This window comes from Rhopalosiphum padi, chromosome 1 (assembly GCF_020882245.1).
Source record: "Rhopalosiphum padi isolate XX-2018 chromosome 1, ASM2088224v1, whole genome shotgun sequence".
Classification (NCBI taxonomy): domain Eukaryota; kingdom Metazoa; phylum Arthropoda; class Insecta; order Hemiptera; family Aphididae; genus Rhopalosiphum; species Rhopalosiphum padi.
In genome coordinates, this window is record NC_083597.1 from 24,340,824 (window position 1) to 24,362,695 (window position 21,872).

At 25.3% G+C, this 21,872-nt stretch overlaps 1 protein-coding gene across 2 annotated transcripts in view; it reads right to left on the reverse strand.

Moving 5' to 3' along the window:
- Positions 1 to 21,872, reverse strand: part of LOC132917778 (uncharacterized) — a 75,633-nt gene that overhangs the window by 17,968 nt on the left and 35,793 nt on the right. For both annotated transcript variants that reach the window (XM_060978665.1, XM_060978666.1), the window contains exon 3: positions 7,893 to 8,098. In XM_060978665.1, the coding sequence (XP_060834648.1) occupies positions 7,893 to 8,098 (206 nt within the window). The remainder of the gene's footprint in view (positions 1 to 7,892; positions 8,099 to 21,872) is intronic.

Sequence of the window (21,872 nt, forward strand, 5' to 3'; positions counted from 1 at the left end):
TTTTGCTTAAAAAATAAAATATTAAAAAACAAATAAAAATATTCTCATCTTAATGCTTAAAGTAATAATTGGTTACAAAGTGACACAAAATTGGAACAGCTAAACATAAATTTGCGATTTTTTTGTAAGACAAAGTCAACGCATTCAGATTCAAGTGTCACACTTAACAATTAATGTCGAGCTAATGTAAAGAAATATTTTTCTCATTTTGGTTGTTTTTAAAAAATAATATAAATATTAAGTTATGAATTATTATTATTAATGAATACATAATAGTTTTGTAACTTGGTTTATTATGCTATTTTAATACTATACAACTATTTGTAATTCAATACTTTTTCACTTGTTCAGTCATGTTTAAGGTTTAAAAAATGAAAAGTATTTTTATTTATAAAAAAATTAATCTGGGCTAAGTGAAATTAATATAAAATATTTAAATATATTAATATTTATGATTTTTTCAAATTTAAATTTCTTTAAAAGTATTTTGAGTATAATATGTTAACTTTTAAATTGAAAAGTTAATGTATTTACTTAGTTGTTTAACATTATTTACTTTTCCTATAGTCAGCATACTTTTAATTAATTTGTTATAATCTATTTTGGTTTTTAAGAATGGATAGAAATAATAATATTATGTTAAAATTGTCAGAAAAAAAAAATTAGTTTAAAAGAACTTATAGTATGTATCATCTTTAATTGTTTTCCCTTTGTCTTTATGGGGTTAATTTTGTCTTAGTATAACAGTTCAAGTAAATAATGTGTAATAGTTACATTTTCCAAATTTTTATTATAAAATGAACATATTCTTATAATTTTATCTTTTTAAATTCAAAGTATGAAATTTGTACAGTTTTTAAAGTAAATTTGAAAATAAAAGTGATTAGTTTAAAATTGTAATATCATATTTTAACCACTCAAATATATCGCATAATATTATTCAACAATAGTTATTCATTTGTACAAGAAACTATTTGTTAGCCAATGACACATATTTATAAAATACATTTAATAAAATGGATTTTATATAAGTTTACCGAGTTGAGTTAAAAAATCGGTATTAGGATTTTTTTACACTTTGTTGGTTTTTAATATTTTGATATAGTTTACGTTATTAACAATCAATGGAGTTGCTTATAATTTTACTCGAGAAATTGACGAAATTGTACTTATGTATTGTGTATGTAACTATCTTACTCAAGTTTAAATACAATTATTAGGATATATCTACCAACAAATTGTATGTCCAAATCCAAAAGCAGACAGTTTGGAACAATAAAATTACGAAAAGTCTTGAAACTTTTACTACATCCATGCAGCCATTTTCAATTATTTTTCATAATAAAACACTGTTGAAATAAAGTTTTTATTTTATTTGAATGACTATTTAAGTGATAAACTTTTTTTTAAGTTGTTGTGTACCTACTTATTAATTTGAGTGCCTATCTATAGGCATCTAGCTACTACTTATACGTTATACATTTCGAATATTAAATTATAAACCCGAACTTTATAATACTATACATTTTATATATAATGTTAATCATACATACGTATCAAATATAGTTGGATTTAGATAAAAATAAACAGAATTACTGTTACATAATTTAATGATGTAATTTAATGAACGAGTATATGAATATGTATACATAAAGTATACGGTAGTTTTTAAATAATAAAAATCGAAGGTACAATAAAAAAACGTTATCACAAAAATTTAGAGTTTCTGGAGGAGTTTTAAATATTTAAATAGGTTAATGGAAAATTTAGTTTTAAATTTATATGTGTATAAAGACTAAGTGGTTTAAAGCTTTGATTCGATGTATTGTTTCAATAATTCTTTTTTTTGTTAACTGGAAGTACTTATGCAAATTACACGGAAATTCAAATAATGTTATTTCGGAATAACTACATATCACGTTATAGCAGGGTACATCAGTTGCAGTTCATTTCTAAAGAAAAAAACTTTTCTTTTCAGTGTTAAATAATTTATATTGGTTTATTCAGACATTTAAACTTTTTATTGAATATTAGATAAACACTAAAGACGTGTACTAATTTTAAAATAAAATTAGTAAAACTTAAAACTAAGTAGTTAACAATTTATTTTTGGGTCATGTTTATATTTGTTTTGTACATACCTATTTGTATTTGTATCTATCTTGTAATATTGGTTAAGTTAATTCAATATTTAATGTATAACTAAATATATTTTTGTTTTGTTTTTTATTCAGAGTTAAAGAATCTATACATATTTTGTACAACACGCTTAATTGATTACAAGAAGGTTTTTACAGAAGACTTGATAGAAGGAATCGTCACCGACGACAGCTGTGTATTGAAATTTGAAACTATGGAGTTAAGCTGGAGGAGTAGGTCGCTTTACCTTTTCTTTTTAATCTTTTGGGTGGAACTTAAAATATAAATTTTGTTATATCAATGTATTATTTTAAATTTGGTTATTTTAGGCCAGTGTTCAATAACTAATAGATAAGTATAATAAACTAATGTTATAATATGTGATTTTATAATTTAAGTATTCTTTAATCGAATTAAGTAATACAATTATAAATCAGTTTAATATTAGTATTGCCCACATTGATTATTGATTTTAGGTAATGTTCAGGTTATGTTAATATTGCCTTACCAAATTGGTTATTATTGTAATAATGTAATAATAATTACGATTAGACCATTACATAATATGATGTAATAAACAAAATATTAACTGTTTCATTTGATTACTATTATGTCGTAGTCGAAAAAGGAATACCTATGTAATGTGTGAGTTTATTTTTCGCTAAAATGACAACAGCAGCAATTAATAGGTAGTAAACAAATAATAAGAAATGCATTTCACTTTAAAATAATTAACATTGAAAAACACAATACCAACCAGACACAATAAAATACAAGTCGGAAACAATCCTAACCGGTGGAACCAAATCGTATAGTTTAGGTGTTTAACAAAGAGAACTAAAACGCTAAGAATAAGGAAAACGCTTAATAAAGATTTTAGACCTACTAAAAATGGTGTTATTAATTAATATTGTACAAATAATTTATTAAAGTAAAAGGGAAAGGTGTAATGATATGATAATAAATAAATAAATAATATTATAAATATGATAAGCGTAATAAACATAAAAAATAATTATGTTCGATTATTACAATATTATTAATAATGATTACTGTTAGTCATCGTTACTGAGAATGACTCAAATGACTGATGGCCAGCATTGATGGTAATACCGCAATTAATAAAGTTCATATTTTACTTTTTGTATAATTTAAAATGTTTTTGTTTATAGTTTTGTTATTATTATATTGATTTTTTTATTATCGCATAATGAATTACATATCTATTATAACTATTTATATTGAACATTTTCATCAATAATTTTAATATTTTTGAAATCGTGTACAATAAGTTATTACACATTTTCGACGTTCACAACTGCGTGTCTTTTACAATATCATCTCAACCCTATATTTTGAATTTAAATTAAACACAAAATGGGTTTTCAGAAACGATACACGAATCAATACAAGTGAAAGGAAAAAAAACAATCTAATAAAGAGTTCAATCGTCAAAAATCGAATGAAATATAAAAACTGGCTCTATTCATTGTACATAGTCCAACAGAACGGAGCTATATATAAACTTTTACTTGATTCGATATAGAAGTTGTTGAACACTATAGACCATAATCCCTTCCTTTTGTGTTTTATTAGATCACATTTATCAATAGTTCCCTCTTCCTCTCTCTATTTTCCCTTTGTAGTTTTTATCAATGATTATGGCCGAAAACTAGTTGTGAAAACGAATCGTAAATCTCATCACAATACAGTTTATTATTGCGTATACAATTCAATCAAATTAATAGTATTTATGAATTTCTATTCGTAATTTTTATAGTGTTCAGCAATAATGCTACGAAAGTTATGCCTACACATAATATTATAATATTATGTTAATGACGCAATATGCATTCATAACGACTTATTATTCAGTTAAAATTATAATCAAAAATTGTTGTTGTTACTGATGTTTGTCGACTTTCGATCACCACTGGTCTACAGCTAATTGTAAACCTTTGTTGCGATATACAAGCATAAAAGAGCATAAAACCTCACATGTAAATATAATACTGTGTAAAAATGTACGTTATTATTTTCTTTTCTAAATAGGTAGGTAGTAGGTACTGTACATAAAATATTAAAATAATTAATCACTCGTTATGTTTGTTATGCATGTGTGTATACAAAACAAATGGTACCGAAATTCGTATTTGGCATTAGTTCAATAATAAATGTAAAAACCTGGCATTGTGATGTAAGACTATAGAAGTTATTTTAATGGACCGGTACAGTGTGCACAAATATAATTAAAACTAAACCCCAAACTTGCCTGCTATTATATAAAATCAAAAGTAATTTCCCATGTCTAGATGGCGTAATCGATTAATTTATTCGTGTGTTTAACCCACCCTTATTAATGAAGTAAAAATAAATATTTAATGTTGTTTTATGGAATTAATTTTTGTAATGAGTATCAACGATGATTAAACATGTATTTTAAATACAGTTATTTGATGTGAAATGAAATAAAAAACAGGGATGTCCTTACGCTGTGTATGAGTAGATGTCGAGTGTAAGTATCTTATCATTGAGTAAATTACTTTAATAGACGTATTAAATTTAATTGCAATGATATATCATTGCAGAGGTCCGAATAATGATTCTGAACGGAAATGGTGTGTCTATCTTAACTTTTAGTAGATACTTATTAGAATACTATAAACACTGTTACTGAGCTGGCAATAGGTTAGGTTAAATCAATATGTTGATAAAAATATCATTTATTATATATTGTTCGTACCAAAATATAGTTGTTAGGTAAATCCATATTGACGTACAGCGTATAACAGCTAGTGTATCTTAATAAGTTTGTGTAATAAATTAATCTAAATATTTTAAAAATTAATAATTTATAATAGTAAAAAGAGTATATAATATTTCTTATGATTATTATTATTTTTTTTAATTTTGACAAGATGGCAAAGTTTTAACAGGACACATTATTATTTTTTTATATGAATATACAATTTCGTTAAGATTTGAATCAATACAAAAATTGTGTATATATATTTTGAATTTTCTATAAGAACAACTTTTGAAGGAATTTTAATTAAATTTTCAAACTAGCTATTTAAATAAGAAATTTCATGAATTTTTAACTACAAAAATTTTTTTAAATGTTTGTATTTTGAAAAATTCCATCACGAAAATTATCTAAAAAAAAAACTCCTATGCACTTTTTGATGTGTTCAATTTGCTAGAAACTTGTATACTATTTTCAAGCTATTTGACCTATTAGTATTTATTAATATAAAACATATCCTATTTTCCTGCTTTTTGTCAAAATCAGAACTTCTAAAAGTTATTAAATAATTTCTAATGATGTTTTTTTGATATTTTTTGTTTGCTGGTATTAAGGCCGTAACTGAAAAACAATTTCGGAGGAGTCCAAATTTTTTTTTAAAATATAAATGCTGAAAATGTATAGTCAATAAACTATATTCATCACTAAAATATTTCTATTTTTAAAGATTTTGAGAGGGGGGTCAGGACCCCTGGACCCTCTCACCAGTTACGACCTTTGCTGGTATAAAAATTATGACTGGACACACACACATTGTTGAAAAACCAATAGGTATTTTCATCACTTTGCTCAGACTATAAAATTAAAACATTTATAATTTTTACATAATCATAAAAAAATTATGAAAAAAATATATTTTTACAATTGCTTACCATTATTATTTTTAGGTTTTTACATTTTTGAATGACATGATACATTTTAGATTCTGAACGGAGCAATGAATGTATTGATTTAACAATGAATAAGTGTATTAGTTTGTTTTTATTTTTATTTTGTTTGTCATCATCTTTTAGAGCAGTAAAAACGCTAGATTTTTTATTTTTTATATGCCAATTATTTTTTCTAGTAAAAAAATTGAATTTTGTTGATACTCTAGGAGGTAGTGGTAAAATGTAAACAATTCCCAGATAGCCAGACATTTTCAAAAGATTATGAAAAAACAATAATTATTACGTAAAACTAGTTTTTGTCATAGTCAATTTTCTTATATTATTGTAATTCGAAAATAAATAGCAGTAGATACTAGAAATTTTCACCAATTTTTTTTTATTACCATTAGCTAAACATGAAATTTTGACTCTTTTTAAGCATTTTTAGACGTTTAAAATTTTGAAATTCTCACTGTTTATGGTAAAGTGTAATTTAAAATGAAATCAACCTATCCTAATACTAAGTGTATAATTACAAATTATTTTGATAGCAATACAAAAAACATGACATGAAATATTATACTTAGTAATATAGACTGAAAGATCTTTTGAGCTCAGAATAGTTTTTCGTATATAATGTTATATTATCATTGAATTAAGGTTTAAAATATTCATTAAAATCATATAATCAATAATTAATTACAGAATTACACTCGCTAACTATTGTACAGCAGAGCGGTTACCTACTTTTCTCTTTCTCTATTTTATATGTTAGCGCGGAATATTTATCAGAGCTTTTTGATAAATAAAGATCGAACTTTTAGAGTCTTAACTAAATTTTAAGTATGTTTACAAAATTATTATTTAAGTAATGTACTTAGTTTTCTCTCTCTCTTTTTATATATATAAATGTGAAAATGAGAATCTCTATGCTAATGATCTTAGTAACAACTCAACTGATCGTCATACGGTTTGCTGTTAAACTATAGAGTATGTCATGGATGTATATATCACGAGTTATGTTCTAAGTGTATTTTCGATTTTATAAGTTAATTAACAATCCAGTTATTAATTTTTAAAATAATTGATACATCTGCATGCAAAGATATAAAAAGAATGCCGCGTTGTTTGCGAAGGAATCCCACTGTCGATTGTTACCTAACCTTGAAATTTTGACAATACCTTCGTTTCATAATGCAAGTACCTACTGGAAAGGATTTTGTAAAATTTACATTGTAAAGAGAGGCTCACACTGCGGTTTTTTGTAGACTTTTTCGAAAAACGATTATTTTTTTTTTGTTTGTATAGGGTTGCCATTGGTCAAATAAAATAAAACAGTTACCTATTATAATTGGATACATTTTAAATCTGTTTTTATTTTTATTTGGTCAAAATCAAAACCATCCACTTAACATTGCGTTCAACACGTATTTGTTTAGTTATAATCGCATTTTATTTTATACGATTACAAATTACAATTGACAGTTCGGTTATTTAGATATTTTCACAACACTTTATTTTAACAATTTCTTTGTTAACGGTTATCATTTCAACAATAAACTACCACAGACAGGTAAATGTTTGACGTTCTTTTACCACTTTAGTCATAAATTAATATTTTTTATTTATTACTAAATAATACACGTTTCAGTGTTGCGTTTCATTATTTGAATATAAATTATAGAATACTCTTTTTTTAAAAGTTTTGAACATCATTACATCAAGTATTAAATAACGAATCGAACAAAGTTTGAATCATATTATAAAAGGTGTCGTTTTTAACGGGCAACAAAGTGCACAGGGACATCTAATACATTATACCTATATTTAATGTTTCTTGATGTATTTATGTAAAATCTACTCCTTAAATAAATAACTTGATACTAAAAAAAAAGGTCTGAGAATGATTCATAATTTATTATTTAACTTAATATCAATACATTTTCATTTAAATTCTAGGAGTTAATATACTGTACTTTTTAGATGGAATTATTTGTAAAATTATTAAATTATTTCAATTTTCAGTTTAAACGGTGCGTTACACTAAAAGAAGGTTAAATTCATTTATTCTTACTTACATTAACTATAATTCCAGACATTGGAAAAACACGGGTGGGGGGCGATTCTTTTGGCACAAATCGATAGAATTCTTGATCCCTCAGATACCATTTTATTGAATACAGTGCCGTATTTTCCAAATCATATGTACAGTTCATTCGCAGTATGGATCCAGATCTTACTGCCACTGGGACGTGGATTTTCAAGTCCCTTAAGCCAACACATTCTGTAAGTCAATAAAAACAATAATATACTACAATGTACACTTGCAAACAAAAGTTACTATTATCTTCTCAAAAGTTAAAAGTAATTTAAAATAAATATATTATTATTATTACTTCTATCTTTACAATATAACCTATACGAAATAAAGGTTCTTATATACACATACAGATGGGGAGGTTTGAAATTACATACCCCCCTATCCTTAAGTTTCTTATACTGTGAACGTCATTGTGTACCAAAAATAGTGGGGTTTTTGTAATAACCAACATACCTAATCCCTTCCATTTTTTGTCACATGCAGTTTGTAAGATCCTGTATTTTATATTCAATACACATTTCGATTCTTTTATCGAAGAACATTTATTATGTCAAATTCTATTTATGTTTTTGAAAATATTTTTTTACACGATTTCCAATTGAAATAAAAAACATTTAAAAAAAATTCTTTAAGTTGTTTACTTTTTCGGATGACAACATACATTTTAAATTTCATATTCCGAAGCAGAATATTTTTTTGGAGTATTTCGATGTATAAAAATTGTAATTTGGACGAGTAGTTTATAATGAGTTATAATAAGTGTTTAAAGTTTAGGTAAATTACCTAACCTAACCTTAGGTAAGCATTATAGTATACGAAGTATTCCCGCACCACTCCACTCGACAAGTATTGAAATATTCCAAAAAACATTCTGCTTCAGAATACGAAATTAAAAATGTATGTTGTCACTCAAAATAGTAAAAAACCAAAAATTATAATTTTTTTTTTTCAAAAATGTGAATAGATTTTGAAATTCTAAGTATTTGATAAAAGCATCACTTAGTATATATTATAATATATATTTAATTCTAAACATTGGTACCATTTGCATGAATATCAGGACTTAATTTTACGAGTGATCCTAACCGCTGCTTAATTTAATAGTTCCAATGGTGTATTTGGATTCTGATATATCACTCAAAACATACATAAGAACCTATTTATTTATTTTTATTTTTAATACAATTTTAGTGGATAAAATATAATATTAAACAAATAACTTACAAATAAAATTTTGAAACTTATTTGTTTCACATGGATGGGTTTTATTGAATTGTCTGTTGAGTATACACACGAATAAACAATGTAGATATTATATCATCATATTATAAATGTATATGGGAATATTCAATTCCGTAAGTATTGGGCGTTGATTAATATGATATTGTTATAGATTTTTTGAATTTTAGTATTGTGCTTAATTTATTTTTTACGCCATTAAATGTAGGTATATGTAAGATTTTTTAAAAGAGATGATTTAAATAATCGATTTAGAACAAAATATTAGCATAACAAATTTTAATGTTATATATATATATATACCTATATAGCTATAAAACGATCATAAACACGGATACGATCACTTTTCTTCGGTTGGAATAAAAAAAATATTGTGTGTTTGTGATTAATTAAATACTGTGTGAAAATATAATTTTATCTACAAATTATGCACGCGGGTTAATCATATACAACAGACACTCAGACACACACGCGCGCGCGTATAATATATAGCTTGAAATATGTGTATTTAATATGACAACAGCTCGAAAAACCTTTATATTCCGCGATGCCTATTGTTTCGCGTTGGGACAAAAGTGATTTATAGTTACGAGATTTATCGTCTATAGGGTTTCCCGATTCATTTTTCCAGGTGTTGGTTTTTAATTTTATGAGCGCCGTGGCATGGCTGTTTGTTCCAATCACACTGCGTACCTCTAACTATATAACGGTTGATTTTAACTGCGTTTGACAACCACACAGAAATATATATCGGCTTTCGCGCGAGGCCAAGTTTTTCGTTGTGTTCGTGGACGTGTGTATATTATTAGCAAAGAATGATTTTGGTTTTTTTCGTTAATATTTCTAAAGCTCCGCGTGGCCTTGGCATTGCCGGATGAATTATTACATTGCGCCAACACGCGGTATAAATCATCGGGTTGCAAATAATAATTTATATAAACACATAATGTACGTCGCACCTCGCGGTGTAGTAATTATCATAATAAAACGCGGCGACGGGCTCGGCCGGGAGAAAGACTGCGGAAGAAAACCATCCCCTTGCAGGGGTGTGGTGTACAATATTATCTGGTATACGCATGCGATCGCGTTGGCCGCCGCCGTCGGTACCGGGTAACTACGGTGTCAGACATAGTGAATCGTTTTGCGACTTTCGTATGACGCCATACAATACTTACGAAAAGTTGGCGTACAACGACATGTACTGTGCCATTTTTTCCTTCCGTACATAATATAGGTATACGATATAATATAATATATAATATACGTATACGGTCGACGGTCACACAAATGCATCCGGGAAAAACATTCCGATAAATTTCATAAATTTGAGCCAAAACATAGTATATATTAATAATATCATCTCGACGATTATACTGCAACTGCAGTAATTTTATTTCCATCTCGTAAAAATTAAATATGAAACAAAACAAACATCGGAGATTATGTTTGGATTCATTTCCGTTTCGAAATAGTTTTATTTTTTGAAACACTGCACGGCTGGTAATATCAACCGTTCGCGACTCTATCTGTGACACCTACTCACCGGGACGGCTATTCACCAAACATGCTCAGGGCCAGTATTTCCTTCTATAATTCATTTATTTTATTATTATATTTATTTATTTTCAAAACGTAGTACACTACTTAATGGCCATATTTTCAAATATTTAAGATTTTTTAATGCCATTTAAGAGAATATTTCGGAGAAATAAACTTATTCTTTTCAAATAATAATACATTTTTTAGCTCTATTTTTTTTATATATAAATATTGATGTACCTATTTAAATTGAAATTTAAACGAATGGTTCTTGAATATTTGAACTTTATGTACTGAGAATAAAAAAAACCCATTTTGTCCACTCTAAATATGGACATCTGATAATTTTAAAATACATTATAGTACTTAATTAAAATGTATTACAATTTTATTTTATTTTAAAATCATAAGGTATACTCACTTACATAAATAAGTCGTGCATGAAGTCATAAATGTCGTATTTACTGCTTATACAAAAATACGCATTATTATTTGCATCGGTTCGATATTAGTATATTGGTTATTCGATTATTGGAGTTATAATGCTTTTTGGTCTTCTATTATCGTCAAATATCATTATTATATGAATATATGATTACATATTATACTCGTGCAATTTTGATGCAACCATACTTAGGCGCGAAGTATTTTCAACGCAAAACAAAAAAATAATAATGAAAAAAAAATATGTTATATGTATTTCAAGTCAATATCAGTCATATCAGCCATCATTTTTGATGCAAAATAAAAAAAATAGCTGGTATTTATTTATTACAGTTATAAGTTATACGAAACTTTACAGCCAACGAAGTTCTCCAAGGTATTGCGCACAATTTAAAATTGTATGAAAAATATAATATACCTATACAAATTAAGTTTTATATCATTCCATACTTTGCATCTATTTTTTTATTTCTATTTATTTATCAATAATTATACGCCCATAAGTTTAACCTTAGAATAGTTTTTTTGTAATCATACAAATAAAATGAAAATAATATGTGACAACATAATATGCTTATATTAATATTAAATAGGAATACTGTTTACAAAATTATATCTGTGATTTTAACCTGGAAGTTATCATAAAATAAAATCAAAATTGTTTATTGAATTACCTGAAATTAATATTATATAATTGATCAGTGTGAATAGACAGCAATTTTTACGGCAATAAAACGTTTGTGACACACGAGTATTAGTTTGAAGGACGTTTAAGGGTATTTGGCTTAGTAATTCAAGATAAATAATTTAAGATTTTATTTTTATTTTTTTTTTGTTTTGCATTGAAATCCAATTGCGCCTAAACGGGCGTAGTGGTGTTAAAATTGTATTAGTCGAAATGGCGTTCGCGCCCAATTGTTGTTCGTCTAAATGACCGCGTTCATTTGAAGCGCGTCGAAATTACGGTGATATTAGGTTTGTTTATAATGTTATAGTAAAACCTCCAAGTATCAATATTAATATTTTTTCCATTATTCAAAGGGTTTGGCTTATAAAAAGTTTGCAGTTTGTTCTCAAAAATATGTCCACTATTTGGAGGTTGTCGCTATTTTTGTTAGGGGAGATTTCACTGTGTTATCTATTTATTATAGATACATAGGTATTTAAACCTTAAATAGGTATAAAGTAAGTATTTTTTGATAGGTACTTGAATGCGCTTTATTAATTTTTTTTTATTACTCTGAAAATGAAGTGTTGGGTATTAAAATTAAATTAAAATTAATTACATTACTTTTTTTCCATTTAGTACTTCGAAAAGAGTAAATACTTAAACAAGATAATCGTGAAAATAAAGAAAGATTTATTTATTTTATAAAATCAGCTTGAAAAATGTTCATTTTAATAAATCGTTTATTATATTAACCTGTTTTGCTTATCCAAAAAGTTTGCTTCATTAGGCTGATTAGGGTTGTAGAGATCCTAACTTAATGATTTTATAAATAGTATCAAGAGAGAAATTATAATAATATAGGCATGAAATGGTCCAAATGTTTTTTTAATTGATTAATACAAAAGATATTTTATTCGTTTAAACTTTGAATATTTAGCTGAAAGTATAATATATTTTACAGAAATTGTTCTAAGTCAAAATAATTTGCATGCTTAATTATATAATATACTACCTATACAATATATTATTAATATGTTTGTTGTCTATATATCTATATGTGTGTGTGTATAAAATATGAAAATGGAAATTTTTGTTTACTCGTTCGATTATTTTGATTTATTTTTAAATCAAAGAGTTTATCGTGGAACAGGTTTTAAGCCTATTCATGATTCTATAAGTTGATGAAACATCGAGTTATTAATTTTTTAAATGATCAGAAAATACGGACATGTCGCATATAAAGATATATTTTTCATTCGTATTACCAATTATAAATTATTTTAGTGAATAGTTGATGTAATGTTATAGTATAAAACTTTTTTGTGGTTTATGGTTTTTGCTATTGAAACTTTATGAGTTGTTGGTTTTGGGTCTAAAATGAAAAGTAAATCAAATTTGAATTGTTCAACAAAATAATAAAATAAAAATAATTTGAAAAAAATTATGTTGTTAAATAGTTAAAAAAGCAACGCTGGGCGGGACAACTATATGTTAAGTCGGTATGTCGGAAATATCATCTATTTACTAAATCAGAAAACCAACAAATTTTATTTATCCACTCACGTCACGTTAAATGTGTTAGCATTAGGCAATCGAATGTAATACGGATGCATTTTATACGGACAACGAATGCACGGGGATAGCTAGTATATACATAATTTAGAGTTAAAAGCTATATTATTTTATAGTAGGTATTTGATCTAAAAGCAATACCGAAGAAAGTAATTTGTAGCTTTATTTTAACTTTTATTGTAGGTAGGTACTTTGAATATTATAACTCTCTTAGACAGGATTACAGTACTTTGTGAGGAAAACATAGTTTAGATTATACGCATGCCGCTCACAAAACCATTAGTCCTGAGTCTATAAGATCTTACCTTTATTATTATAACATAATAATCATAATATATGTATACATACATCTATTATATATACATATATACCATATATATATAAATATTGTTATTATTCAATTTTGTTGTATCTTTCATAATGCGTTGTATACCCTTGAGAAAGAGTAACGATTAAGGCCACGATGCATTTAAATAAGTCGCGTATTAACGGAAGAAAAATGTAACAGATTCCTATAACTAATTTCGTTTATTACAAGTATTATTTATTACAGACTAATAAATGAATATTATTGATAATATATAAATATTATTAACTATACATTCATGGGTCCTATAATACGACACAACTATTGTAAACGTTTTGGTCGTGATTTTAGCTGATATTGTGTTGTAGTGCAGATTTATGAATAAATTTATTTGCACTCCATTTTTAGAATGTTAATAATAAACTATACGAGTGCTATTTTTGGATAAAAAAAAAATAATAAATAGCTTAAAAATGTTTGTTTTGAGGAAATAATAGTTTATGGGATTGTGTTCCAATCAATCCCGTAAATATTTGTAATTGCAGTTTGGTGATCAATTATTGTTTTTCGCAATAAATTATATTCAAGTGCGTTATGACTAACGAGGTATATTAGTAATTGAGGTTTTTAATTGAATAATTAATACCGTCATGAAAAAGCAGGGCGAAATGATTATTTTTTAAATTTTTTTTTGAAAAATCACACACATATATTTTCATTGTTATTTCGCTTATCTGTATATGCTATTGAAGTATTATAATTTTCTGTTTATTAATTATTCCACTTCAAAGACATTTCCCCCGATTTTGGTATACGAGTAAAGCTATTGCGTTCATCGTTATAGTTGTTCATTTGCTTACACGATTTGTGGCATCCATTATCGTTTAATTATAAACTATTATATTTTGTACAGTAAGTAATTAATCCGAAGATTACTCTATAATGTTAAATTTGAAAGTTTTAAATGAATAATTAATAAATAAGATGATAATAACTTTATCTTTGGTATTCATGTTTTGTTTTATATGTACAATATGAGCATAATTTTGGGAGTATTAAATATTATTTTTTTCAACTTTGAGTATAGTTATATATAAAAAAAAAATATTTTTTTTGGTTTAATTTAATTATGGTTGAAGATTGTTTGACATAATATATATGCCATAAAAAATGAATTTCATTAATTTTGTATGATGATATAATACAATGTTTCAATTGTTACCTTCTTAGTATAATGTTTAGGTATAACAATTTTAGTCTTAACGATGTATATCCTGAATATGACCTATCCATTTTTAAATTCATTATTAAGTTGTGTTTGAGAGTAATGACTAATGACTAATGATAATGAACTTAATAATCAATTTTTGATTTTTGAATAATATGTATTATGAATTATGATAAATAGTTTTATTTCTACGTTTTATTTTTTTGTATACATCATTAGGTTTGACAAATTGTTACATTTAACATAATATATGATATTTTGTTTTTGTAACATTTATGTACATTTTTACTGTACTTATACCTACACGATTCAGTAAATTCAACACAAAAATTCGGATTTTTAAATTCAAAATAATAGTTAAAATAACTATTAAGACATATGTATCTTGTAAGATATATTAGCTATAATGGTTGATTTAATGAAATTATATGAATCATTCTCATATTCCTTTTTAAATTACGAAGAAATATTATAATGTAGGTAGTTTAGAGCAGCTGGTCTCAAACTCTCAAACATGCATAATATTTTCTATCGTTTTTTATATCCATTAATATGAAAATAAAACTATAATTTATACAATTTTCAACTTAACAACTATATTTCTGAAAACAGTTAAGGAACATTTTATATTTATATTTTTTATTTTTAGAATATTCAAAGTAGTATATTCCATATCTTTGCAATATAGTTAAACTTAATTCAGTTATATTAATCATAATAAATTATACTATTTATATTAATAATTGGGATACATTACGTACTTACATTATAACAATTATTTAATTGATCGAAAATAAAAAAATTTAAAAATGATCAACTCGGCCGATCAAAATAATAGTATAGTATGAACTTCTAAAATAATAATACTTGCACTACAGTCGTACGAATAGTTAAAAAAAACAACTTTGTTTTCTCGATTTGAACAAATTTAAGTAATTTATAATAACAAAAGATATGTCATATTCATTGAGACATATACGTTTGTTATTGATGTACACTAACACTTGATCTAAGTATAGATCATAGAAAGGATCACAGCAAAGTGGCGTAATATTTCGTTTATATTTTCGGTATTTCAATTCATGGGTTATGTTATAATGGATATTAAATTTCCCTGAATATCTTAAATTTTCTTTGATACAAAAATGTGTGTAAAAATGTCACTAATTTTTTAAAAGACAATTTTCAACAGCATATTATTCAACTAAAAGTTAAAATTTATTCTGAATTTAATATAAATAACTTTAATAAAATGTATCTGTTAAAGTACAAATAATTTAGATTAATAGCATGACAAATAACGTAACTCATATTTAAAATATATAAAACAATATTTATACTATACATACAAATATTGTTATGTAGCAAGTTCTACATTTGCAACACTCCAATTACGCCACTAGACAGGGACAGAGGTTGTTCGCGTTTAGTCTGAAACACGAAGCACCTATATAATTAGCAATACGCCATGTTGAGTTCTTGGTTACAATAACCTCTTTGTATGGATTTAAGAAACTACATTGTAGACATACATTGAAAAATAAATCAGACGGTGGATTATTCTAGTTGTAATTTCTCCGCATTCAATAACTGTTTTCTTGTTTTTAACGTGTCAGATTTATAGTTAAATATTTACTTATAATTAGGTATGTAAATATTGTAAATATTTTAATTGTATTCGTTATTATCACATAATACGGTCTTAATATATATAAAAACATATTTAAATGTGTTTATATTTTATGTAAACTGTGTGTGTGATCTTGATTATATTATAATTACATTTATCGTTGTATTTATTCTTTAAGTTACTGTAGCATAATGTCCTATAATGTCAAAAAACATTTGAATTTTTTTAGTTTCATGAAATCATAAAGTGTAAAATTAAATTTTCATTGGATATGAATTTTTACGATTGTAATTTCCAATTGATAAGTAGTCCAGGTATTCTACTGATTCATTGACTACGTGAGTCACTTTGAGATTTTGTCATCTCGAATATGTAATAGAAGAGTTTCTAAAGTTAGTGTAGTACTATTTATTTAATTTGTGTACAATCATTAATACATATACATTTTTTTTAGTTAATACTTAATAATATGTAACTATTAATTTTTATTTTTTGTACGTTTATATTGTTTATAAGGTACCTACCTAATGATAGACATTTTTTTTTTATAACCAATGTACTCTAATATTTAATGTATATTTTAAAACACTATTGGTTTAATAATATTTAGTATTATAAAACAATCAGCTGGCACTTGGCTTTTAATAGTCCTCCACTCCTCCTCCAAATACTGGATCATATGGTATAGTATAATATTATATTTAATTTTTGTAATGTATTAAATGTATTGAATATTTTGTATATAATAGTGGATTAAAAAAATATTATATGTACTTGTATTAATTAACTTTGCATAGTTAATTAAATTCATTGGTTGAAATGTTTATTAGTTAAACGTAACATTTTTTTTCTTGCTCAAAAATCTCGGAGAAATTTAAGTTTGAAATGGTATATACAAGTCTCTGCGTCATAAAAGTTCTACTTTGAGTTTATTGCATACTATGCTATATTTCAAGTCAATATGCCTAGCTTGCAAGACATTATACACAGAAATATATTAAAACTTTTTCCAATTTTCCAATAAAAACTCTACTAGCCAAAGTAAAATTGTATTAATTTCAAATAACGATCAAAATAATTTGTTAAAGTTATATAAGTACTAAATATTATATATACCGTAAACAAAATTGGATGTTTTTCTTTTTTATGTTCTGAAGATACTAATATAGTAATTACTAGAAAAAAAAACCACTTGAAAAATTGTTGTTTGAACATACTTTATTCGTCAAGAATCTACTGTAACAAGTCTCATCAATCATTTATAGAGATAAAAGAAGTGAAGCGATGATCTCATAAAACTATTAACTATAAACAGCGCTGAAAGAGATTTATCTGAGAATAAAATATAAAGGACAATTTCTTATAAGGAAGATTTTTACAGTCTATGAAATAGTTAAACTTTAAATAAATAAAATATATAAGTATATTAATAAATTTGTTATATTAAATATATCGTGCTCTGTTTTGTAAACATTCATCGATCATGATTTAATAAGAAATACAAGTGACACTATTATTTTTCAAAGTTTTTTTAGTTTATTATATTTAATGATTTTATTGTACCTAATGTAATAATTATCTTAATTACTATAATTTAGATTAGGAATGATTTGTATTCATACATCGAATATAATAGTTACCTGAATATTTAATGCTAATGAGGTGCGTAAAATAGGTTATTTAAAAAATGTAGCTTTAATGTAATACACATAAACATATATTATAAAAAAAAAAAACCGGGAAAGTCGGTCTGATGAATAGTAGGTTTTGATTGTATCTAGTCATTAAGTAATTCAATGTATTGGAGTTGAATTCAATGATAAATTAAGTTGCATACCGAATATGATTTTAACAGAGATATAGTATTAATGTTTATTATTAAAGAATTTTATAATTGTATTACAAATAGTTTATTATTTTTCTATTAGTTACATGGTATGTTAAACTCACGTTTTAACTATATTTTATAATTATTAATATTATGTCACAAATTATTGTTAGGTATCATTTAAGTTATAAATCAGTATCGAGTATGGTAAGACAACAATTTATTTTCTGATTTTTATTTAATTAATTATTAAAAAGGAATTTGAAATTGTCTTTAAGTTCCAATAGTATCAATAGTGGTTAATTATTTTAATCTGAGAAAACTAATTAGTTTTTATTGAATTTTATATTGTTAATAAGTCATATATTTTTTTAAATATTTATAATTTTCAAATTTTAATAACCTAATGTATATTTATCTATAATAATACCAAACAATATATTTAAATTTGAAACTATTTATTATATTATGTAATTGTTTGAAATATAATTTAAACAAAAAAAAAACAATATTTAAATTTAGACTGATGATAATAATAATAATAAAAAAAACAATAAATGTATTCACAAATTTTACTGTAGATAACAAATAGATTTGTTTCATATTAAATGTAGTCTTAGTGTTACTACTGGGATACCATACTATTCTTAAGCTTTTATATTGTTATTTTTATATTTTTTTCTTATAAACTTATAATATGCTTATTGTAACTGTTATTAAAGATTGTATATTTTCTAATAAATGTTAAAAAATATATATAAAATTCTATGGCATATCATATATTATAATTGATGCGCATAATAATATAATGGTTGTTGTAAATATTCGATTTGCAGATTGTGTATTATGTATAAATAAAATAAAGTTAGAAAAAACAGAGGAAATAGCAGTGCTGTAGACGTTGAGTCAGGGGCGGTTCTTGACAAGTCACTGCAAGGGGGAAGGGTGAAAATATTTTATATATACATATACATTCTATTTTTTCCCGGTGAAACGAGAAGTGATTTTATGTACTATTCACTCAATATCTCTTTACATAAAATAATTTTTATGTATAATAAATGTTTTATTTTTTATGATTATTTGAGTTACTATGTAATTACACTTTTACACAGCACAATGAGGGGAGGGGGGGTTACAACTAATAAAACTACTTCTAAACCTCTTACAGTATGTTGTTTTTATGGATGTGTAAAATATGAATTCGATGATAAACCATTTATATATAATATATATACTGTAAAACATGGATGAGTGCCTATGTGGATATTTCACTATATATTTATACTGAAATTAATCAGTTATTACTTATTAATGTATCATTTTGTGTTGTATAATAATCATTATAACATTACGTCATTTATTATTATTATTATTATAATTACTTATAAGTTATAACTTTGATGAGTGGTATAAAGAACATACAATATTAATCTAAATATTTTGAGAATAGCATTATATTATAATGTAGTAAATAATACGCAATGATGAAAAGTTTCAAGTATTTACAAGTAATAATTTTTGATTATAATAAAATATCTAAAATCATTATTTTATATTTAAGTGTCTAGTTTAGTAAAAACTTGAATTTGAAACGTCTATAAAAATAATTGCGCATAATATGTATTATTCATATTTTTAGGTTGCTGTAAGAAAAATTACGAGGTATCGATTTTGTCAAAGATTAATGTTAAAATACAGTTAAAATACTGCAGTTTTTCTGATTATTAAGAAATAAGGAAATTGTTTACTTTTAACTAATATTTAAGTACCAATTAGTTACCAGAAACCACAATTGAAGTTAAAAATCGAAGAATTGTTCTACTATAAAAAATGTCTACGCATAGGTTCATACATAAAAAAAAAATAAAAAAATAAATAAATATCACTCTTCTTAGAATAAAAATATATATTATATATTACCTATAACACAGTAATATTTATTTTTAAATTACAATTTTTTAAATTATACGTCAAATGCAAACTCGGCTATTCGTTCCTACTGGAGCTGTTTAAAATTATTTTATTAGTTAATCTTTGAAATTTATCATGAACTTTACTAGTGGTTTTTAGCAAAAAATATCGGGTTTAAGGCGATTAAGAAAGTCTAGTTTTATTATTCTGGACCATTAAAATGATGTACATTAATTACGTATGAAAGGACTACTATACAAAAGTTAATATATTTATATTATTAATTGTATGAGTACAATAGTAGGTACATATAATATGAATGTTATTTGTATATTTTGTTACGTAGCCAAGAATTATATAAGACACAAGTTAATATGTTTATATTATTAATTGTAAAAGTGGATAGTATAATTTGGACACGATTTGTAGCAGTTATTATACACTATTTTGTTAGGTAGCAAATTTTCAGTTAAAAAAAAAATACATAACAAGCCAATACACGAGTAAACATCAAATTTAAAATTAAATACTCTTACTTACTGAGAGTAGCACAATACGCTTAGATTATAGAAGAGAAAAAATAGGTTCGAAAATTCATCAAGAACGTTTTATTTAATTCCCATGGCGTTTGGTGGTTTAAACTCGAAAAGTTTTCTCAGCGGTGAAAAGGTTCCGTAAACTGTTAAGCGCCATTCGAATGCGCTTTCGTCCACGAAGCATTTTATCCCTTTTGATTGTAGTCGTTGGGCAAGCTGAGCAGCTCGATAACTAATGACTTTTTAAGTGAATTTTGGGTCTACATCGATGTATAACACTTTCAGGAACGCAAAGACTTCCTTTTGTACATAAAACGCTTTCACGCCTGCCGTCGCTGTTATTCGGGTTTCATGATTGCCAGCCAGCTAGCCAGCTAGCCGGCTAAGCTAAAGTAATCACTAAAACGTTTCTCATTACAAGTTGTCTTTTATCATGTATTCCCGTAATGGAGTAAGACAATTAAATACGCACCGTATATAAAAGGTTAATAGTTAGATTGTTTGTAGTTTCAAAAAACTTTTTAAAAACTGATAACGCTTTGTATATACTATATTATACACAGTAATATCACGGATTTATACTTAAGCTATTATTATTGTATACAACTAGTTCTATATAATTATAGACATTTATTATTTATTTTCTATAGTGATAATAATATCAATAGTTGTTAATTTTATCTCGTCTGTATATAATTAAAAAAAAAAAAAAACTGTGAGAATCTTTTTAGTGGGGCTTAGGTCTTCCTATATAAAACGGGCCTATCAAAAATATAAACAAATCATAATAATAATCTTATTTTGAGGAGACTAAGCCTCCTTCCATCAAACATCCTTCAAACATCGATTATGAACAGTGATACTGTCATACACGCACGTGTTGACTAACGCATAATAATATGTCAATTTTTAAGTCGAGAAGAATCTATTTTACACTTTTGTTTTTGTTATTAAAGTGAATTGTTCTATTATCAAATTTAAAGAAATGAACATTATTTAGAGCCACGAGAAAACTTTTATTTTCAAAACAAGTAATGAGTAATCCTCAAA